At 36.8% G+C, this 24709-nt stretch overlaps 1 protein-coding gene across 7 annotated transcripts in view; it reads left to right on the top strand.

The window, feature by feature from the left end:
• The window catches only part of CCDC171 (coiled-coil domain containing 171), a 443650-nt gene that overhangs the window by 129090 nt on the left and 289851 nt on the right, over window positions 1-24709 (top strand). For all 7 annotated transcript variants that reach the window (XM_054658718.2, XM_054658719.2, XM_001149040.8 and 4 more), the window contains 2 exons: window positions 8670-8830; window positions 21243-21381. In XM_054658718.2, the coding sequence (XP_054514693.1) occupies window positions 8670-8830; window positions 21243-21381 (300 nt within the window). The remainder of the gene's footprint in view (window positions 1-8669; window positions 8831-21242; window positions 21382-24709) is intronic.

Here is a 24709-nt window from a genome sequence, read left to right as displayed (position 1 = left end):
GTAGTTGTGACAGAGAACTTACCTGGCAGTCTGCAAAGAAATTTGCAGATTGGAGTGTTCTTTTACGGCTGTGGGATGGATTTCTTTTTGAGAACGTTGAAAAAATGTGCATGTTATTTATTGAGTGCATATCCTATGCATATCACTGTATTAAGAGCTGAAGGTGTAAAGATGAATGAGCTCCTCTTGTAACTTACATTTTGTTGTCAGAGATACTATATATCTATCTCCAGATATATAGATGCTTACATAGAAGTACAAAATACTGAAATACAATGGGAATATAATAAAGAAAAGGATTAAATCTGGGAGGGGAATTAAATGGAGGCCTCCTAAGGAAATTATCCTTTTTGCTATGCCTTAGAGAATGAGAAGGAATTTCTAAGAGAAGTGAGAGCAGGGCGTTTTATTAGGGGTTGGCACACTACTGCCCATGGGCCAAGTCTGACCTGCAGCCTTTTTCTGTAAAGTTTTACTAGAAGATAGCCATGCCCATTTGTTTACATATTGTTTATGGGTGCTTGTCGAGACAGACCTTATGGTCCACAAAAACTGAAATATTTACTCTGTGGCCCTTTACAGAAAATGTTTACTGACCACTGTTCTAAACAACTGCTTGGATATAGCCACTAAATAAAATGTACTTGTTTATTTTTGAGCAATACTTGCAGTGTTGAGTGGTAGAGCTTAGGGAAAAGTTTGGAGATAATGGTGGAAAGGCATGATGAAGACTAATTATGAAAGTCCTTTTTTGTGCTAAGAAACTTAGACTTATTTTGAAAGCAATGGAAAGCCACTGCAGCTTTTGGGACAGACAGATATGAAATCTAAGTTTAGGAAAATAACTCTGGTGCCATATTGGTAGATAAAGGAAGGGAGTGAAGATAGGAGGCTGGGTGAAGAGATGATGAACACCTGAATCAAGACAACAACTGTAGCAATGGAAAAGAGGGCTCCTGTGTCAGAATAACAGTCCCTCAAAGATGTCCACATCTGCCCTTATCCTCAGAGCCTGTGAATATGTTACCTTACATGGAAAATGGGACTTTGCAGATGTGATTTATTTGAGGATCTTGAGATCGGAGTTTGTCCCAGTTTATCTAGTTGAGACTGATGTAATCATAAGAGTCCTTATAACAGGGAGGCAGGAGGGTCACAGTCAGAGGCAGAGATGTGATGACAGAAGCAGAGGTCAGAGTAGGTCACCATGAACCCAGGAATGTGGGTGGCCTCCAGAAGTTAGAAAAGGCAAGACAAGATTTCTTCCCTAGAGTCTCCAGAAGGAATGGAGTCTTGCTAACACTGTGACTTTAGCCCCAGAAAACCCATTTCAGACTTTTGACCTCCACAACTGTAAGATAATACATTTATGTTGTTTTAAATTGCCAATTTGTGGTAATTGGTAATAGCAGTGATTGGAAAGGTACAGGGGACAAACTAAGAATGCATGATTTTAGGTAACTAATTTGCAGTGTGAGGGGAGGGAAGGAGCAATAGAAGAGAACACCAAGGTTTGCAGTATGTGTGAAAGTGGGCAGATGCAGTTGACTGTCAAACTCTGAAGTCTGAAGAGAGACAATGGTAAGTTTTGAACATGTTGACTTTGAGGAGCAGTTTAAGAGGTTCATCGTGCCCTTTGAGGATATGGTCATGCAAAGTTACCTGAACAATGTACATTTACTCTTGACATCCTGCTTTTTGTGAACAGTTCCTTTCTTTATATTCTCTCAAGCAACTGCCGGTAGCTTATCTTGGATCAGCCAGTTTCCCAGGTGTTAGGAAAGTTAAGGAAATTACATAGGAGGAGATTTGTTGGACCTGCTACTTTCTTGATTTTAATATTTTATAGACAGTTATGACTTTTCGCTTAAATGTTTTCTCAGCATTTGATAATATGCTTTAAAATCTAATAAATATGGTATTTGTTATGCTTCTGTTAAAGAGATTAACTTTAATGAAGATTTTATACCTATAATAGTATTTTTGTTTGCTTAAATCTAGGAAGGTAGAAAGTATCTTTATGAACTTAGATTCTCAGTATAAACTGTTAAGATGTTCTTATTTCATGTTATTTAGCTGGTCAGTTATTACATTTGAGCACTACTTTGTGAACAAATGTAATAGACTGTATGAAAATAAAATATATGCACTTTTTCCAGAAGAAAAAGTAGTTTTAAGCTTATTTGGCTTTAGCAAGTTTGAAAATCGTCTCACTTTATTTGTGCTCTTGAATTTCATATCAAGTAGGATGGTGGGATTGCCAAAATCAGTAAATGAAAAGTAGCTATAAGCAGATAGATTAAAACTAGTTTAGACTAAAAAAAGTTATTGCCTTGATTTAGGTGTTTATTATCTTTTCACCCAACCTCCTATCACCACTCTGTTACTTTATTTGCCAATGTTAGTTACCAGAATTATTTTTCTAAAACTTAGATTTGATATCTACATCAAAAGCTACTTATATTAAAAGCTACTGCTTTCAATATGTCTAAATTACTTAATTTAATTTACATTTTTAAAGACTTACACTTTTTTCCTATCTTGTTTTAATTAATGCAATTTATAGTGTTTTACCTTATTGTTTAAAGAACTCCCAATGTAAGATACAACTGTATTTGTAAAGATTTTGTATTAAAATTTATGTTTTTACTTTTGACTTTAATGAAATGTTCTTTTTACCTAAAAATTCTCAGATCCCTATATTTGAGCATGTCTGTTTGTTAAAGCAAGCTTACATACTTTTCTTTAAGATCAGGTCACTAAAATGGCATCAATAAGTAATAAGACTGAAGTTTTCTTTTTCTTTTCTTTTCTTTGTTTCCTTTTATGATTTCAGCTTTTATTTAGATTCCGGGGGTACATGTGTAGTTTGTTACCTGGGTATATTGCCTGATGCTGAGGTTTGGGGCATGATTGATTTTGTCACCCAGGTATTCAGCATAGCACCCAATTGTTAATTTTTCAACTCTTGCCCCCTTCCTGCCCTTTTCCCTCTAGTAGTCCCCAGCGTGTATTGCTGTCGTCTTTATGTCCACAAGTATCCAGTATTTAGCTTCTACTTATAAGTGAGAACATGTGGTATTTGGTTTTCTGTTCCTGTGTTAATTTGCTTAGGATAAGGGCTTCCAGCTGCAGCCATGTTGTAGCATAGGACATGATTTTGTTCTTTTTTATGGCTGTGTAGTAATCCATGGTATGTATGTACCACATTTTCTTTATCCAATCCATCATTGATTGATGAGCACCTGTGTTGATTCCATGTCTTTGCTATTGTGAATAGTGCTGTGATGAACATAAAAGTACATGTGTTTTTTTGGTAGAATGATTTATTTTCTTTTGGATATATACCCAGTAATGGGGTTGCTGGATCAAATGGTAGTTCTGAGTTCTTTGAGAAATCTCCACTCCGCTTTCCACAGTGGCTGAACTAATTTACATTCCCACCAATAATATATAAACATTTCCTTTTCTCAGCAGCCTCACCAGCATCTTAACATGCTGTTTTTTTGCCGGGCGCGGGGGCTCACGCCTGTAATCCCGGCACTTTGGGAGGCCGAGGCGGGTGGATCATGAGGTCAGGAGATCGAGACCATCCTGGCTAACACGGTGAAACCCCGTCCCTACTAAAAATACAAAAAATTAGCCGGGCGTCGTGGCGGGCGCCTGTAGTCCCAGCTACTCCGGAGGCTGAGGCAGGAGAATGGCGTGAACCAAGGAGGCGGAGGCTGCAGTGAGCAGAGATTGCACCACTGAAATCCAGCCTGGGCGACAGAGTGAGACTCCGTCTCAAAAAAAAAAAAAAAAAAAGTAACATGCTGTTTTTTGACTTTTTAGTAATAGGCTGAAGTTTTAAATTTATGAAAAAAATGTAATTTCAAAATTAGGTTTTTCATTGTAGTTGTGATACATCCCTGGGAATATATAGTTAATTACTATAAATAAGAAAATTATTGCCTATTTTTTACTTATATGGTTTAAAATTAATATTTGATATCTCAGTGCTATGACTGAGAAAAAGTGAAAAGTTTATATTTGAATCATAAATCTATAAGTATTTACAAGTATTTTCAATGAGGTACATCTACTACCTTTCGGTTTCAGAGCAGTTTAATGGAAAGTAGAGTACTAAGTAGCTATAACTAATCACCATCTTATAAACTACTGTTGAATATGTATTTGAAATCTGTTATTGTTTGTATATTTTGGCATAAAAATGAGAAAGCAGACTTAAAAGAGTTGACTCAAATTTGTTATTTTGTAGTCTATTTTTCTTTCAGTTGATTGGTTTACCATTTGTGATTGAGTGTGCTTATTTTCTAAAAGAAGGTAGCAATGTAGACAAGAAGAAAATGTTCCCCAGATTTACTATTTGGCTTACAAACATTGGATTTAGACAAAATAACAAAGAAAAATAGAGTTTAAGAGGTACAATTAAAAAATTTAAATCCAGTTGTATCTACCTATTTTACTCCCTTACTTTAGTATAAGAATAAACGTTTCATGCCAGGTGCAGTGGCTCACACCTGTTATCCCAGCACTTTGGGAGGCTGAGGTGGGCAGATCACTTGAGGCCAGGAGTTCCAGACCAGTCTGGCCAACGTGGCGAAACCCCGTCTCTGCTAAAAATACAAAAGTTACCTGGGTGTGGTGGCGCATGCCTGTAGTCCCAGCTACTCTGGAGGCTGAGGCATGAGAATTGCTTGAGCCTGGGAGGTGGAAGTTGCAGTGAGCCGAGATCGTGCCACTGCACTCCAGCCTGGGTGACAGAGTGAGACTCTGTCCCCATCCCCCCTCCCCCCCCAAAAAGAATAAACATTTCAATTATTCCAGAAATTTTGGATAATTAAAAATAATTCTGGTGATTATCATTTTTATGGATTAATGTTGAAACATTTTCATAGTGTCTTAGGCTTCATTTCCTGGTGAGTTTATCTTTCTTAACTCAGGTTGTGTGTTGCCATTCCTGTGACGCTTGCCTCACACAGAGTTCCATAACTTTTCTCTGAATTCAGGACCTTTGTGCATGCATCTGTCACAGGAAGCATATACCATATTATTTCGCAGTCTATGTTCTCTTAAAACCTATGAGCTCCTCAAGATCTAAGACTGTGTAGTTTCATTATTGTATATGTCTTGAGCATTAGGATATTGACTGGCATATATTAAGTACTTAATAAATATTGATTAAATAAACATTGCCAGTTGGACACGGTGGCTCACACCTGAAATCCCAGCACTTTGGGAGGCTGAGGTGGGCAAATCACTGGAGGTCAGGAGTTCGGGACCAGCCTGGCCAACATGGTGAAACCCCATCTCTACTAAAAAAAAAATACCAAAATTAGCTGGGTGTAGTGGCAGGCACCTGTAATCCCAGCTACTCAGGAGGCTGAGGCAGGGGAATCGCTTGAATCCAGGGGGCGGAGGTTGCAGTGAGCTGAGATTGCACCACTACACTCCAGCCTGGGGGACAAGGCGAGACTTCGTCTCAACAACAACAACAACAACAAATTGCCTGATTAGATCCTTGTAGCCACCCCGCAAAGTAGATAGTCTAGTTGACATTATTATTATTCACTATTTATAGATGAGAAGCCTCAAATATTTGGAGTTTTAGTAATATGCCCAAAGTTGCATTAGTTAATTTTGTAGATCTGGGATTCAGCCTGAGTTTTGTTGGTTTGTTTGTTTTATTCTAATATCTGTTATGTTTGCACAGCGTCAAACCCAAGTTTTATGGTTCTAAAGCCCATTTTCTGTCTAATGTGACACATTTTTTTTCTTTCCCCACCACGTCTTTAAACTATTTTCTAAAAAGAAACTATTTTTCTTTTAAACTTTATTTTCTGAAAAGGTAAACTATCTACAGAGTTAAAAAATTAAAACAATATTAGATCAAGAGTTCTTGCTTTATTCTTGTCCCTCCCATTCCTCTACCCTCCTGCCTGCTTATTTTTATTCTTTTCACTTATTTACGCCAAATGTAGCATACTATTTACACTGATGTGGAACCTGCTATTTTCAACATATGTTAGCAATACATTGTTCTTGAACACTATGTGGAGAACTACATAGAGAATTTTCTTTTTTTTTCTTTTTTTTTTTTGAGAGGGAGTATCGCTCTGTCACCCAGGCTGGAGTGCAGTGGCGCGATCTTGGCTCACTGCAAGCTCTGCCTCCCAGATTCATGCCATTCTCCTGCCTCAGCCTCCTGAGTAGCTGGGACTACAGGCGCCCGCCACCACACCTGGCTAATTTTTTTGTACTTTTAGTAGAGACGGGGTTTCACCGTGTTAGCCAGGATGGTCTCGATCTCCTAACCTCATGATCCGCCTGCCTCGGCCTCCCAAAGTGCCGGGATTACAGGCGTGAGCCACCACGCCCGGCTGAGAATTTTCTTTTTAGTAGTTGTTTTGAAAAAAGAATAAACTCATGTATTTTACAGCAACATGGATGGAACTGGAGGCCATTATCTTAAGCGAAACAACTCAGAAACAGTCAAATACCACATGATCTGACTTAGAATTGGGAGCTAAATAATGTGTACATATGGACATAGAGTGTAGATTAATAGTCACTGGAGACTCAAAAGGGTGGGAGGCTGGAAATGGGGTTGAGGGATGAGCTATTACTTAATGGGTACAGTGTAAACTATTGGGTGTTGGTTACACTAAAAATCCAGACTTCACCACTATGCAATATATCCAGGTAACAAAGCTACACTTTTACACCTTAATTTATTTATTTTTGAGACAGGGTCTTGCTCTGTAACCCAGGCTGGGGTGCAGTGGTGCGATCTTGGCTCACTACAGCCTTGACTTCCCCAGCTCAAGTGATCTGCCCGCCTCTGTCCCCCAAGTAGCCGGCATTACAAACGTGTGACACCATGCCCAGCTGATTTTTGTATTTTTTGTAGAGATGGGGTTTCACCATGTTTCCCAGGCTGGTCTCAATCTCTTGAGCTCAAATGATCTGCTCGCCTTGGCCTCCCGGAGTGTTGGGATTACAGGCATGAGCCACTGTGCTTGGCCTGTAGGCCCTTAAATTTATACACACACACACACACACACACACACACACACACACACACACACACACACTCACACGAGTTGTTTTGTAGCCTTTTTACAGCTACATATAATTATTTTGTTGGAATCTCTTGTTTATTCATGCTATGGTTGGTGGACACAGGGAATATAGTTTTTTTTTTTTTTTTTTTTTTTTTGAGACGGAGTTTCACTCTTGTTGCTCAGGCTGGAGTGCAATGGCGTGATCTCGGCTCACCGCAACCTCCGCCTCCCAGGTTCAAGTGATTCTCCTCCCTCAGTCTCCCTAGTGGCTGGGATTACAGGCACGCACCACCATGCCTGGCTCATTTTGTATGTTTTAGTAGAGACGGGGTTTCTCCATGTTGGTCAGGCTAGTCTCGAACTCCTGACCTCAGGTGATTTGCCCACCTTGGCCTGGGAATATAGTTTTAAAATGTCTTTTTATGTAGAATTTCAAGTATATGCAAAAGTAAAATAGTAAAATGAACTTCCCACATACCCATCGCCCAGCTTCAATACTTTCCTCACGTCAATGGTGTTTTATCTCTTACCTCCTGGAACTCTCCCAGTTTCAGACCTAAACATTTTTTTTTAAATTTTTTATTTTGAGGGAAGGTCTCACTGTTAATCAGGCTGGAGTGCAGTGGTGCAGTCACAGCCCACTGCAGCTTCTGACTCCCTGGCTCAAACGATCCTCCCTCTTTAGCCTCCTGAGTAGCTGGGACTACAGGCGCCGGCTGCCTCCAGACTATTTTGAAGTAAATCCCAGATATCAAATAACGATAACCATAAATATTTCAGTCAAATAGTATTGTTTGACAATAAGAAGATCACTTTTCTATAGTAAGAAATCTCAGGAATAAAAAGATCTGTTAAATTTCTTAGGCTTATAAAGATACTCATGTAATAATGTTTCTTGTAAGAGAGGAAGAATACTTCCCTTTAGTTTTCAAAAACCAGGCCAGGAGCAGCGGCTCATGCCTGTAATCTCAGTGCTTTGGGAGGCTAAGGTGGGAGGATCACTTGAAGCTAGCAGTTTAAGACCAGCCTGGGCAAGACAGCAAGGCCCTATCTCTACAAAAAATAAAACAATTAGCTGGGTATGGTGGTGTGCACCTGTAGTCCCAGCTACTTGAGAAGCTGAGGTGGGAGGATCACTTGAGCCCAGGAATTCAAGGCTGCAGTGAGCTATGATCACACTACTGCACTTCAGCCTGGGTGACAAAGTGAGACCTTGTCTCTTAAAAAACCCAAACATTTAATTTATTATATTTTATAAAAGAAGTATCTGAATGGATTAGTAGGTAAAAATTTGAAACTTTGAAAATTTAGATTGAGTTGTATCTACATATCTATTTTTCTTTGATAGAATGGGTTATATTGTACCAGCCTATCTTTCATAACACAGTTAACTCTTCATTCTTCTACTCTTTCTCCTTTCATTTAAACATATTGAGAAAGGGAATAAACTGTCTTTTATTTATTTTTCTTTTTTAAGCCAAAGCAGAAAGAAAGAAGTGCTTGGATGAATGATAATCTGTTACTGACAAAGTATTCTACTCAATTTAAGATTGATGCTAGCATTTCTTAGCTTGATTTAATTACTTGTCTGTCGTCTGGTAGTTACGGATTCGAGACCTTGAAGGAGCTTTGCAAGTAGAGAAGGCCAGTCAAGCAGAAGCTGTTGCTGATTTGGAAATTATCAAGAATGAATTCAAAGAAGTTGAAAGTGCATATGAGCGAGAAAAGCATAATGCACAAGAGAGCTTTGCAAAACTAAATTTGTAAGTATTCTATTGTAAAATTCTCTAAATTAACATAAAGATTTTAAAAGAGCTATATAAAATATGAATGTATACTATGTATTTTAGATATAGCTCCCATTAATGTCAGTGGTAGACTGGGGCAAGTGACTTCATAAAACGTAACTATACTTTCCTGTATAGGTAAAAATGGAAATGCTCTTTTGGATATTGAAGTATATTCCAAGTAGCCCAAGAAATTGAGTAATAAACTAGAAAGTAAATACATTAATGTAGTTTGTATTATATGAGTGATGTAACGCAATATCTTTAAGTATCAAGACCAGCTTGGGCAACATAGTGAGACTTTGTCTCTACAAAAAAATAAAAAAATTAGCCAAGTATAGTGGTGTGCACCTGTAGTCCCAGCTACTCGAGAGGCTAAGGTGAGAGGATCACCTGAGCCCGGGAGTTCAAGGCTGAAGTGAGCTATGATCTAAGGCTAAGATCTGGGGCTAAGATTTCTAAGTCACGTAAAATGGTCTATATGAAGATGGATAATATTTGACATTTTCTCAAACTACAGAAATAATAATAATAGCAGTAACACTACTACTAATAGTGGCCAACATGCATTGTGGCTCACTTCATACATAGCATTGCAGTTTCATTTGTCTAACACCGTATGAGGAAGGTATTTAAAAAAATCTCTTTTACAGATGTGGAAATTGAGGCTAAATAAGAGTAAGGACATACAGCTCCTAAGTGGCAGAATTAGAATCTTTCTGACTCCTACTGATTTTAACCTTTTTCAGTTTAAAAGCCTTTCATCTTCAAAATTCTGTGCAATGATTTAAGAAGTTTATAATGCATTAATATGTTTCCAAAAATAAGTCAATAGTAGACATTTTAAACCATTTCCCCCCAGAGGGTGAAATTCATACTACCATTAGTATGTGGCATGATAATACATTGGCATATTAGAATTATATTTTAATCTTAGTTTCTATTTATGGCAAGTAGATAATGGTTTTCCATTTATAGCCACAATATAAAGATCCCTTTTAAAATGCTTTATTGGCTGGGCACGGTGGCTTACACCTGTAATCCCAGCACTTTGGGAGGCTGACGCGGGTAGATCACCTGAGATCAGGAGTTCGAGACCAGCCTGGCTAACATGGTGAAACCCTGTCTCTACTAAAAATAAAAAAATTAGCCAGGTGTGGTGGCGGGCACCTGTAATCCCACCTACCTGGGAGGCTGAGGCAGAAGAATCACCTGAACCCGGGAGGCAGAGGTTGCAGTGAGCTGAGATCGCGCCATTGCACTCCAGCCTGGGCAACAGAGGGAGACTGCATCTCAAAAAAAAAAGAAAAGCTTCATTTATTATAAGAAGTGAGTTAACTTAAGTGAAAGTGTTATTTAAATAGCGGTAATTTTTGTGAGTGTGACAAAAATCATGAAGATTGCACCTGAAAGACTGAAAACATTAAAAACTCTTAAACTGTTTGTTTCTTTAATTAATAATGCTTATAATATTTTAAACCAATAATTCTTAACTGAATTTCCTTGCTTCCTCTAGTATGACTTAAATGACATTCTGTGAATGTTATTCTAAGGACTTATTTATCCTTTATGTTCTTTGAACCATTGCTGGAATGCATACATTTAATACATTTGAATGTATTCAAATATTATTCAAATATGTATTCAAATATTATTCTGCATATAAATCTATTTGAAAGGCTTTTATGTAGAATATAGTGCAGATTTCTTTACTTTTGCTTTAAGGTAATGATTAGGACCTACAAGTAAAACTGTAAGAAGTCAGAATGAGCTCCCAATAATTAAAGCTTTCTAGCAATGAAATAATAGACATCTTTCAGGGAACTAGTGAGTTCCCTGTCTTGGGAAATTCATAACACAGAGTGGATGATTCTGTGTCATGGATGTTGAAGAAGAGAGTCTCATAAAGATTGGACTGGAGGAATTTTAACCTACTTGCTAACACTTAAGCTCTGAGTCTAACCTATATACTTTCCTAATTGGACCCCAAAGCAGTTTTTTTCCTTAAGTTTTGTTTTGCTGTTATTTGTATTTTGGTACTTGAAAATTTTTACTCAAATTTAGTATTCCAGTAAGCACCAACTGACAATTCTAAACATTAGTTACATATTCCAACTAGGCACTAGCTAACTAACACTCCTAATGCTTTAACATAATGTCCCTTATATCTTCTTCATCTGTATATAACTGTCATAATAATACAAGTTAAATAATAATAAATAAATAATGACAAGTAATAACTAAACCCAATAATCATTGAAAATTTCTGTGACTTTCCTTTTCCCATCCCATCTTCCTTTTCCGTGTATGTGAAATGAAAGCCACTTCCATCCCTACTATCTGTAGTATAAGAAGGAATGATGTGACTTGAGGGATCTACCTGTACTTCCATTTTCCATTTTCTGCCTGTACTTCTGACCATACTTCAGAATCATCTTTAAAAAACCTTTTTTAAAGATGATTCTGAATTTCTTAAATATTTTTTAAAGAAGATTCTGAATTTCTGAAAAAAATTCTGTTGTTTCAAAGTAGTTCTAAGTTTTGGTTAATGTATTCCAAATAGAGAATTGATAGATTTTAGGTCTTTAAGGTAAATAATACCTTTAACTTACAACTTTGAGAATGTGGAGTTTTGGAGCAGTATATTGTTTTACCTGTTGTGAACTGATGTAGCAGTTTATCATGCTTGAACCTGCCATTGGTTAAGGTTGTTAAGCTTCTGTTTCTTGCCAGGCAGACCTCGGCAGGATCTCACTAAAGGCAGGAGAAAAAAAGCTGTGTGTATATTGCAGAGTTATAGTTTTGGTCCATAGTTTCATAACAGTAGACATTCCTACATGAAATTATTTTAGATGGAATGTATATATTCCATAATTCTATAATCAAAATTTCTTAGAATAAATTTTTTTCCATCTAAAACTTGCAGTATGAAACCAAAGCTTTTCAATAATCTTTTGTTTTTTTTTTTAAATATTTTTTATTTTTAATTATGGGTAAATAATAGTTGTACATATTTATGGGGTATGTGTGATATTTTTATACAAGCATACAATGTGTGATGATCAAATCAGGGTAATTGGGCTATCCATTAACTCAGGCATTTATCATTTATTTATGTTAGGAACATTCCAATTCCACTTTTTTAGTTATTTTGAAATATGTGATAGATTATTGTTAACTATAGTTGCCCTGTTGTGCCACCAAACACTAGATCCTGTTCCTTCCATCTAACTGTATTTTTGTACCCATTAACCATCTGAATTTTCAAATATAGTAAAGTCTTCGTTAGCTGTGATAACTGATTGCTGGGCAATAGTAGGGAGAAAGAGATCATAGTAATCCTTAGGTATAGTTGAAACATAAATTTAATTTGAAACATCATTAGTCAAATATATCATGCTGAATGGACTGCATCTAAATTTATTTCTTAGACTCAATATTTAGGAATTTATTTTTCTAAATATATCACCCAAAAGGATAAACATATCAACGGTATTGTAACTTAGTAGCATTATTTTTGTTTACATTATATGTAAAACATAGTCCAAAGATGGCTATTTGTTAAAATAGCCTGTTATTGTCAAATTCTTAGCTGGAGTCTTAAAAAAAAAAAAAAAAAAAAAAGAATGGGACTCCAGTAGGAAAGAAGGGATTCTAGCTACAAACTTACTTCTCCTCTCTTCCCTTTCTTGCCTAAATCCTCCACCTTTTAAGTCCTGGCCCTTTCCCATCAGAATTCAGAGACAAGGCATCTCCTTAACCTGCCCTACTCTTGCTCCACTTACTCCTTCTTGGTTGGGAGTTTAGCAGCATGGTAGGAGCCAGCTTTTTTGTCCGCCAGAATGCTCAACAGCAAGGTGTGTTCCCCCATTTCAGTGGACACAGTTTGGCCTTTATTTATAAAATAGTACCAAAAAAAAAAAAGCTGTGTGTATATTGTGTGTGTAATGAGAGATGCACTTAATTATCTATTTTTTGAGTAACAGCAATTTTTAACTAAAATCTTGATTTTACCAAATTAATACATGTACACAGTCTAATGAATAAAATGGTACTGTTAGGCTCATGAAAAACAGCAGTTTCATGCCCCATTGCTCTCCACTATCAGTTTCTACTCCTTTGATGCATCTACTTTCAAATCTTATTGCTGGTTCTTCTGATATTTGATTTCATATTTCTAAATAACAGGCATAGTATGCCATTTTTTCAGTTTCTACCTTTAAATATCTATTGGCTTCTGCTTATATATCTCTATTATATGCTTCTCCCACACCACAGACACTTACTCCTTCCCTCTTCCCATCCTTTCCATAGAGTTATATTTTGGGGTTCAGCATACTTTATTTTTTCTACAGTTTAATTTTTGTTAACCCATCTTTTTTTATAGCACATTTTATTGTGTTCTTTGTTATTTATTGTCTGTCTTATGTAACAAGAAACTTTGTTTTGTTTATTGCTGTCTGTCAGTGCCTAGAAAGGTACATAAGAGCTGCTAAATAAAGATTTATGGAATTGGGCTGGATGTGGTGGCTTATACCTGTAATCCCAGCACTTTGGGAGGCTGTGGTGGGAGGATTGCTGGAGGCCAAGGTCGGGGAGGATTGCTTTTGGTGGTGCATGTTTGTAGCCCCAGCTACTTGGGAGGCTGAGGTATGAGGATTGCTTATGCTGAGTAGTTCGAGGCTGCAGTGAGCTATGATCATGCCACTGTACTTCAGTGTGGGCGACCAAGTGAGACGCTGTCTAAAAACCAAAACAAAACAGAAAATATTTGCAGAATCAACAGATGAGAATAGTTAATAATTGCCTCATTTTAAACTGTATTAGTTCATGTGATTAACCAATCACTTATTAAATTATTTGTAAACACTAACAGAACCGAAAGTCTCTCATGTTCCTACACCTCAGAGACGCTATCATTTTAAATTTCTTCTAAGAGATGTTCCTCCTGGACTCTTCTGTCTACTTTTTCCAGTCTGGAAAAGTTTTTTTTTAAAATTTATTTTTATCTTTATTTTTTGGCCTTAAGTTCTAGGATACATGTATACAACGTGCAGGTTTGTTACATAGGTATACATGTGCCACGTTGATTTGCTGCATCCATCAACTCGCTTACATTAGGTCTTCACATTAGGTCTTTCTCCTAATGCTATCCCTCCCCCAGCCCCCCACCCCCTGCCAGGCCCCAGTGTGTGATGTTCCCTGCCCCTGCCCTGTGTACATGTGTTGTCATTGTTCAATTCCCACCTATGAGTGACAACATGCAGTGTTTGGTTTTCTGTCCTTGTGATAGTTTGCTCAGAATGATGGTTTCCAGCTTCATCCATGTTGCTGCAAAGGACATGAGCTCATCCTTTTTTATGGCTGTATAGTATTCCATAGTGTATATGTGCCACATTTTCTTAACCCAGTCTATCATTGATGGACATTTGAGTTGGTTCCAAGTCTTTGTGAATAGTGCCGCAATAAACATACATGTGCATGTGTCTTTATAGCAGCATGATTTATAATCCTTTGGGTATATACCCAGTAATGGGATCGCCGCGTCAAGTGGTATTTCTAGTTCTAGATCCTTGAGGAATTGCCACACTGTCTTCCACAATGGTTGAACTAATTTACACTCCCACCAACAGTGTCAAAGCATTCCTATTTCTCCACATCCTCTCCAGCACCTGTTGTTTCCTGACTTTTTAATGATCGCCATTCTAACTGGTGTGAGATGGTATCTCATTGTGGTTTTGATTTGCATTTCTCTGATGACCAGTGATGATGAGCGTTTTTTCATATGTCTGTTGGCTGCATAAATATCTTCTTTTGAGTAGTGTCTGTTCATATCCTTTGCCCACTTTTTGATGGGGTTGTTTGTTTTTTTCTTGTAAATTTGTTTAAGTTCTTTGTAGATTCTGGATATTAGCCCTTTGTCAGATGGATAAATTGCAAAAATTTTCTCCCATTCTGTAAGTTGCCTGTTTACTCTGATGATACTTTCTTTTGCTGTGCAGGAGCTCTTTAGTTTAATTCAATCCCATTTTGTCTATTTTGACTTTTGTTGCCATTGCTTTTGGTGTTTTAGTCATGAAGTCTTTGCTCATGCCTATGTCCTGAATGGTTTTGCATAGGTTTTCTTCTAGGGTTTTTATGGTTTTAGGTCTTACATTTAAGTCTTTAATCCATCTTGAGTTAATTTTTGTATAAGGTGTAAGGAAGGGATCCAGTTTCAGCTTTCTGCATATGGCTAGCCAATTTCTGAACACCATTTATTAAATAGGGAATCCTTTCCCCATTTCTTGTTTTTGTCAGGTTTGTTGAAGATCAGATGGTTGTAGATGTGTGGTGTTATTTCTGAGGCCTCTGTTCTGTTCCATTGGTCTATATATCTGTTTTGGTACCAGTACCATGCTGTTTTGGTTATTGTAGCCTTGTAGTATAGTTTAAAGTCAGATAGCGTGATGCCTCCAGCTTGCTTTGTTCTTTTTGCTTAGGATTGTCTCGGCAATGTGGGCTCTTTTTTGGTTCCATATGAACTTTAAAGTAGTTTTTTCCAGTTCTGTGAAGAAAGTCATTGGTAGCTTGATGGGGATGGCATTGAATCTATAAATTACCTTGGGCGGTATAGCCATTTTCATGATATTGATTCTTCCTATCCATGACCATGTGATATTCTTCCATTTGTTTGTGTCCTCTTTTATTTCCTTGAGCAGTGGTTTCTAGTTCTCCTTGAAGAGGTCCTTCACATCCCTTGTAAGTTGTATTCCTAGGTATTTGATTCTCTTTGTAGCAGTTATGAATGGGAGTTCACTCATGAATTGGCTGTCTGTCTGTTATTGGTGTATAAGAATGCTTGTGATTTTTGCACATTGTTTTTGTATGCTGAGACTTTGCTGAAGTAGCTTATCAGTTTAAGGAGATTTTGGGCTGAGACGATGGGGTTTTCTAAATATACAATCATGTCATCTGCAAACAGGGATAATTTGACTTCCTCTTTTCCTAATTGAATACGCTTTATTTCTTTCTCTTGCGTGATTGCCCTGGCCAGAAGTTCCAACACTATGTTGAATTAAGTGAGAGAGGGTCTCCTTGTCTTGTGCTGGTTTTCAAAGGGAATGCTTCCAGTTTTTGCCCATTCAGTATGATATCGGCTGTGGGTTTGTCATAAATAGCTCTTATTATTTTGAGATACGTTCCATCAATACCTAGTTCATTGAGAGTTTTTAGCATGAAGGGCTGTTGAATTCTGTCAAAGGCCTTTTATGCATCTATTGAGATAATCATGTGATTTTTGTTGTTGGTTCTGTTTATGTATGGATTACATTTATTGATTTGCATATATTGAACCAGCTTTGCATCCCAGGGATGAAGCCAACTTGATCGTGGTGGATAAGCTTTTTGATGTGCTGCTGGATTCAGTTTGCCAGTATTTTATTGAGGATTTTCGCATCGATGTTCGTCAGTGATATTGGTCTAAAATTCTCTTTTTTTGTTGTGTCTCTGCCAGGCTTTGGCATCTGGATGATGCTGGCCTCATAAAATGAGTTAAGGAGGATTCCCTCTTTTTCTATTGATTGAAATAGTTTCAGAAGGAATGGTACCAGCTCCTCTTTGTACCTCTGGTAGTATTTGGCTGTGAATCCGTGCAGTGCCGGGCTTTTTTTTGGTTGATAGGCTACTAATTTTTGCCTCAATTTCAGAACCTATTATTGGTCTATTCAGAGATTCAGCTTCTTCCTGGTTTAGTCTTGGGAGGGTGTATGTGTCCAGGAATTTATCCATTTCTTCTAGATTTTCTAGTTTATTTGCATAGAGGTGTTTATAGGTGTTTATAGTATTCTCTGATAGTAGTTTGTATTTCTGTGGGATCGGTGGTGAGATCCCCTCTATCGTTTTTTATTGTGTCTATTTGATTCTTCTCTCTTTTCTTCTTTATTAGTATTGCTAGCAGTCTTATCTATTTTGTTGATCTTTTCAAAAAACGAGTTCCTGGCTTCATTGACTTTTTGAAGGGTTTTTTGTGTCTCTATCTCCTTCAGTTCTGCTCTGATCTTATCTATTTCTTGCCTTCTGCTAGCTTTTGAATTTGATTGCTCTTGCTTCTGTAATTCTTTAATTGTGATGTTAGGGTGTCGATTTTAGATCTTTCTTGCTTTCTCTTGTGGGCATTTAGTGCTATAAATTTCCCTCTACACACTTCCTTAACTATGTCCCAGAGATTCTGGTATGTTGTGTCTTTGTTCTCATCGGTTTCGAATAACATCTTTATTTCTGCCTTCATTTTGTTATTTACTGAGTAGTCATTCAGGAGCAGGTTGTTCAGTTTCCATGTAGTTGAGCGGTTTTGAGTGAGTTTCTTAATCCTGAGTTCTAATTTGATTGCACTGTAGTCTGTGAGACAGTTTGTTGTGATTTCTCTTCTTTTACATTTGCTGAGGAGTGTTTTATTTCCAATTATGTGGTCAATTTTAGAATAAGTGCAACGTGGTGTTGAGAAGAATGTATATTGTGTTGATTTGGGCTGGAGAGTTCTGTAGATGTCTGTTAGGTCTGCTTGGTGCAGAGCTGAGTTCAAGTCCTGGATATCCTTGTTAACCTTCTGTCTCGTTGATCTGTCTAATATTGACAGTGGGGTTTTAAAGTCTCCCATTATTATTGTATGGGAGTCTAAGTCTCTTTGTAGGTCTCTAAGGACTTGCTTTATGAATCTGGGTGCTCCTGTATTGGGCGAATATATATTTAGGACAGTTAGTTTTTCTTGTTGAATTGATCCCTTTACCATTATGTAATGGCCTTCTTTGTCTCTTTTGATCTTTGTTGGTTTAAAGTCTGTTTTATCAGAGACTAGGATTGCAACTCCTGTTTTTTTTTTTTTTTTTGCTTTCCATTTGCTTGGTAGATCTTCCTCCATCCCTTTATTTTGAGCCTCTGTGTGTCTCTGCACGTGAGATGGGTCTCCTGAATACAGCACACCGATGGGTCTTGACTCTTTATGCAATTTGCCAGTCTGTGTCTTTTACTTGGGACATTTAGCCCATTTACATTTAAGGTTAATACTGTTATGTGTGAATCTGATCCTGTCATTATGATGTTAGCTGGTTATTTTGCCTGTTAATTGATGCAGTTTCTTCCTAGCCTTGATAGTCTTTACAATTTGGTATGTTTTTGCAGTGGCTGGTACCAGTTGTTCCTTTCCATGTTTAGTGCTTCCTTCAGGAGCTCTTGTAAGGCAGGCCTGGTGGTGACAAAATCTCTCAGCATTTGTTTGTCTGAAAAGGATTTTATTTCTCCTTCACTTATGAAGTTTAGTTTGGCTGGATATGAAATTCTGGGTTGAAAATTCTTTTCTTTAAGAATGTTGAATATTGGCCCTCACTCTCTTCTGGCTTGTAGGGTTTCTGCCAAGAGATCCACTGTTAGTCTCATGGGCTTCCCTTGTTGGTGAACTGAACTTTCTCTCTGGCTGCCCTTAACATTTTTTCCTTCATTTCAATCTTGGTGAATCTGACAATCGTGCATCTTGGGGTTGTTCTTTTCGAGGAGTATCTTTGTGGTGTTCTCTGTATTTCCTGAATTTGAATGTTGTCTTGTCTTGCTAGGTTGGAGAAGTTCTCCTGGATAATATCCTGAAGAGTGTTTTCTAACTTGGTTCCATTCTCCCCGTCACTTTCAGGTACACCAATCAAATGCAGGTTTGGTCTTTTCACATAGTCCCAGACTTCTTGGAGGCCTTGTTCATTTCTTTTTACTCTTTTTTTCTCTAATCATGTCTTCTCACTTCATTTCATTCATTTGATCTTCAGTCACTGATATCCTTTCTTCCACTTGATCGAATTGGCTATTGAAGCTTGTGCATGCATCACGAAATTCTCGTGCTGTGTTTTTCAGCTGCATCAGGTCATTTAAGTTCTTCTCTACACTGCTTATTCTATTTAGCCATTCGCCTGACCTTTTTGCAAGGTTTTTAGCTTCCTTGTGATGGGTTAGAACATGCTCCTTTAGCTCAGAGAAGTTTGTTATTACCGACCTTCTGAACCCTACTTCTGTCAACTCGTGAAACTCATTCTCCATCCGGTTTTGTTCTGTTGCTGGTGAGGAGCTGTGATCCTTAGTTGGAAATGCAGAAATCATCCATCTTCTGCGATGATCTCTGTGGGAGCTGCAGACTGGAGCTGTTCCTATTTGGCCGTCTTGGAAGCGCTCGAGCTGGACAAGTTGTTTTTTAGGTTCCCTGTACACAGTCACCCAAGGACTTCCCTTTAACATCATCCTTGGAATTCCCTCTAATTCTCTGGTATTTTGGATCTCTTTTTGATAATCTTGTGCCTTATTCTTTATTTGATTTTCTCCATTGGAAAGTAGCTATTTGAGAAATTATTTATCAGAGGAAAATTTAAAACTTGCATTCTGAAAGTTTTTGATCTTTATCCTTTTTCATAGTTCAGCTGGCCGTTCATTCAGTTTTAGTGTTTGAGAAGTCTGAAGTCAGTTGAATCCTGATCTTTTGTATGTAGTCCACGTTTTCCTCTGGAAACTTAACACAGAGTGGCCATCAAGTCTGGAATCTTTAGGTGATTATATATGAAATGGTTTACTTATGTTACATTATTATACATGATAAAATAATAATACGTGTGTTTCCATACTTGATGGGCACTCTGTAGAATCATTTTTTGTTCCCAGTGTTCTGAAATTTCATGATGATGGGCCTCACATGGATCGTTTTTCTTTCATTTTGCTAGGTTCTTGTCCAGCTCTTTCAATTTTAGAGACTGGAGTAATTAATTTCTGGGAAATTCTCATTGCTTTGTTTATTCTTTGCACCTTATTCATCTTTCTCTGGACTCCTTTATATGTTGGGACTCCTGGATTGATTTTCTTATCTTTTTCTACTTAGACTCATTTTTATAGTTTAGTTCTACTTTGAGAGATTTACATAAATGTAGCATCCAATCCTTTTATACGTGTTTATTTTAAACTCAAGCTACTCTGCCTTGGAATATTCCTAATCTAAAGGAGAATATACAAAAAAAGTTAACACTAGAATTGTCTGTGTTCCACCCCAGAGAAAATAATGTTGATTGCTCAGAGTAAGGTCATGTGCTACTCAAAAATTACCTCTTTATTTGATTATAGTAGTAATTTAGACTGCATTATACTGAGCCACCCTGTCTCCTGCAATATAATTTAATCAGGGGAAACAGGTCTACTACATTTTTAGGAAGATCTCAGATTTAAAACAGTGACAACATTTAAATTTGAATTAAAATTATTCCTTTCGTAGATTATCTATAGAAAATTTTAAATGAAAATACTTCGAAGCTACCTTTCATTATATGTTCATACAGAATGTAAACACAGTTTAATACTAACCTGAACAATATACATATATATTTTTTCTCCCATATATATGTGGTGTGTATTTATATACCTATATGTGTGTGTGTATATATATATATACCCCATCTCATATATATACACACACACACGCAAATGGCTGTGTGTGTGTTTATGTATATATATATGTGTGTGTGTGTCTTATATATATATATATATATATATATATATAAGAGATGGGGTCTCATTCTGTTACCTAGACTGGAGTGCAGTGGCACAATCATAGCTCACTGCAACCTTGAACTCCTGGGCTCAAGCAATCCTCCTGCCTCAGCCTCCTGAGTATCTGGGACTACAGACACACACCACTGTGCTCGGCTGATATTTAAATTATTTTGTAGAGATGGAGTCTTGTTTTGTTGCCCAGGCTGGTCTTAAACTCCTGACTTCAAATGATCTTCCTGCTGTGGACTGCCAAAGTGCTGGGATTACAGGTGTGAGCTGCTGCACCTGGCCTATCTGAGCAAAATTTAAATAGGAAGGCGAATCCTTTGAAAAGAAATTCGTATGTCTTCAAAGTGAATGTGAATTATTTTTGATTATTTTTCCTTTTGGATTTTCCATGCCACCACACTGGTTCTACTTGCATGGACATTCAGATGTGAGACATTTGTTCCATTTCTAATGTTGTATTTTAATTTTAAAGTTGTTTGGTACTACTGTTTTCTCAGTCTTGAGATAGTCTCTGAGCTAATTGAACTACGGTAGGTGGGTTTTGCTCGTCAAAAATGATGGTGAATCCAAATCAACAGTAACCAAATCTATTTTGCTTATAGCCTTGGGCATACTACAAATACCTACTATCAAAGGGAAAGTAATATTGCTTTGAAGTTTTTCATTTAAGAATATTCAGTACTTTTTGTTTGAAAAAGGAGTTAGCCTTAAAAAGTCTTTTAGCATGAACACATGATATGTAGTACATCTGCCATATGTATTAAAGGTGTGTAATATCAGTTGATGTAAGCATGTTTGAAAAACCTGCTCTGACACTTTAACTTTTCAGATTAGAAAAAGAGTATTTCTCCAAAAATAAGAAACTAAATGAAGACATCGAGGAACAGAAGAAAGTAATTATAGACCTTTCAAAGAGACTCCAGTATAATGAAAAAAGTTGCAGTGAATTACAGGAAGAACTAGTAATGGTAAGGATAAAAAAGAAAACCCTATGGCAATCACTTTATTAGGTCATATTGGATGTATAGCAGGGTTTTTCCTCACCACATTCCATGAGATAATAGTATGAAAGTTATTTTAGTGACATTGATAACAAAATTTCCAAAACTGGAAATGCTGATTACATCAAAGATACACATAATGAAACCTCTCTGACTTGGAATAATTGGGGGAAACTAACTGAACTAGTAAAAACTGAATTATAGGATTTTCAAAAATGTATTCAAATGTTTTTTTTTTATCGTGCATAAAACAGTATTACTTAGATTAAGGGTGATTAGGGTTTGTAATTAATACATCTGATGATTTCAAAGACTTCCTTTTGTAATTGTTTTGTACCTGATCACTCTCTCTCCATTCCCCAGTAATCTAGCTTTTACACCATCACCAAGTTTATCTTTGTAAAATATTGATCTGTTTTTGTTAACCTCTCTTTATTTAAAACTCATCAGCATCTCGATGTCTCCCTGTTGTTTTCAGAATAATGGCCAGCTTCTTGTTGTATAATCTCAGGACCTTTTCCTTTTGTCTTCATATTAACTTTTTTACCCTCTTATTTTGCCTTTGCCCTCTATCTGTCTTGCTTTAGCCATATTAGAGTGCTCCTTGTTTTCTAACACATCTTTTCTTTTCTTTTTAAAGATGAGGTTTTACTCTGTTGCCCAGGCTAGAGTGCAGTGGTGCAACCCTAGCTCACTGAAATCTGCAACTCCTGGGCTCAAGCAATCCTCTTGCCTCAGCCCCTCGAGTAGCTGAGACTGCAGATGTGCCACCTTGCTTGGCTACTTTAAATATTTTTTTTACAGAGATGAGGTCTCGCTATGTTGGCCAGGCTGGCACCAAACAAGTGGCCTCAAGTGGTCCTCCTGTCTTGGCCTCCCAAAGTGCTGGGATTAAGGCATGAAGCACTGCATTGACCTAAACCCATCTTTTCATATATTCTTATTTTTATTCAGGTTATTCATTTCTTTTACCTGCAATGACTAAAATGCTCCTTTTCTTTTCCATTAACAGATTTCTTTACATCCTGTGATGCCCAGCTCTGATATCTTGCAATCTGTGAAGCTTTCTGTGATTCTATCTTCTCCACTCTCATCCACCTTAAGTTAAAATTCTATGCCTCCTCAACAGTATTTCTTTAGTACTTAGTTCAGCATCTTTATCATAATACTCACCGAAATTTGATGTGTATTATGTCTCCCAAGAGGATATGAATGCATTGAGGTTAACTTACTTCATTTTACATACCTAGATTCCACTATAGTACTTGGCTCAATAAACATTTGTTCGATGGATTTATTTGGTTGATGCAGAATCCTCTTCTCAGCAGTTTGCTGGGGACCCCACCATGGAGGGTGTAAAGTTTATGGTAATACTGTATTACTTCTTTGTTTTGTTCTATACATACATACTTTCCTCAGAGGCTTGACTACTTCACTTTCAGTTATATTCCAAAAGTTTTAGTGATTTAGTTATTGAGGACAATGGATATTATTTTCCTCAAAAAAGGTGGACCCTGGGTTATACTAGGAATTGGTCACCAAATCAGTGCTGCCCATATCGAAAGCTAATAATAGGATATAGTTAAAACTCTTCAGTGTTTTTTCAGATGATCCAATATTATATACATTTTCCATTTATCTAAAGATGTTTGCTGTGTTCTGATTCAGGGAACTGATATCATTGCTTGTTCTAGAAATCAGTTTGCAGTTTGGTATTTTGAATGTGATGTTTTAGAAAGTTAAGAGCCCTCTGTGTAGTCTACTGTAGCATCTGTTCACTGTAATGTTATCTTAAATTTCATGGGCTGTTTTAACTCTTACCTCCTAGTTCAGGAGGTTGAATCAGTAGTGGAGAAAAATATATCAGGGTCGTTGAGCTGAGTACTGCATTTGGTTCGCTTGCTTATTAGATATTGTACTCAGTAGTTTGGAAAATAAGCCAGGGTTATAACTAAAAATGCAAGAGTTAAGACGTAATCACCAATATAGGTTGCATGAATTTTCCTAATTCTGGTTTTCTAGCACTTTAGTGAGTAGATACAAAATAAAATGAGACTGGTTTAACTCACCACAGAGCATATTCATATTTAGTGATTAAAAAATTTTACTTGGTACCAACAGATTTTTTTTTCTAAAACTTTTACAGAGTGATATATGGCCTAAAATAATGCAAGTGGCAGCTCACCAGCAACCTTTGTTTTCCTGTTGGGACCGTCTGCACTCGTTGTATTCATTGTATTAACCCATTAAACACTACTGTTTTGATAATGATGCTGAAAATTGTAGGCTAATTGTTTCTTCAAAGCTTGATGGATTGCTAAAAGCAGTGGCAGATCTGTAAATAATCTAATAGTTCCTTGCCGAATGGGATGTTCGAAAAACTTACTTAGGTTGCCAGATTAAGTGATGTACAGTTTATGTGGCTCAGACTGTTAATATGTTCCTCTTAATTTTTTCATCTCTCTTAAACTCATAGCTTTGCGTCTTATTTTCTTCCATCTTCCTCGTCTTTCTTCTTCCCTGTTAGCTTTCTTTTAACTTTTTCTGTTTTATGCTTATTAGAGCTGCTGTTCTCTATTTCTTTACCTGACCATAATATGAAATTTAAGACCTGTTTAATGAAAATGTCTTTAAATAGTAAGTACAATGTTTTTCTTTTTAGAAATTACTATTCTGTCACTTTTCCTAAATATATTCTTTTCTTGTACATATTCCTTTATTGACTTTTCTCAGTAGATTAGTGGCCTTTGGGGGAAAGAAGGCTTGAAAAATTTCTCTTGAAAGATGTTTCTCCCAAATTAAAATTTTAAGCCATAAGAAATGAAGTTTTTCTAGTTCTGCATTCACAGTCTGGCTGTTATTTGTGCTTTCAATTCATAATTGTTGTTGACTGAAGAGAGAATGACTTATGAGGAAGATTTTCCCTTTTGCTTTTGGAAACGAAATTGTTTTAATGACATGCCATGATTTTACGTACCCTAGTGTGTCTTTTCCACAGTTATATTTCTTTTGAGCATAATAGTTTCAGTATTTTACAGACTATGGATGGGAAGCATAAATTACTAACAGGTAATTTTTCTTCCCTTTTGAGGTACCAGATTATTTTCTAGTTTAGGTCATGTTCGTGGTCATTATTTAAATCTTGGTCTTTATTTTCTCTGTTACATTGGAAAAGAAAGTTAAAGTCACTATCCTCTATAGGTTTACTCGTGAGATCAAGGTGTTATTAATAAGATACAAAGACTTGAGCAAATTTTGAGACTTACAAATAACTTTGTATGTGTTAGTACAGCAT

Source organism: Pan troglodytes, chromosome 11 (assembly GCF_028858775.2).
Source record: "Pan troglodytes isolate AG18354 chromosome 11, NHGRI_mPanTro3-v2.0_pri, whole genome shotgun sequence".
Lineage (NCBI taxonomy): Eukaryota > Metazoa > Chordata > Mammalia > Primates > Hominidae > Pan > Pan troglodytes.
This window is presented reverse-complemented; position numbering and strand designations above follow the sequence as displayed.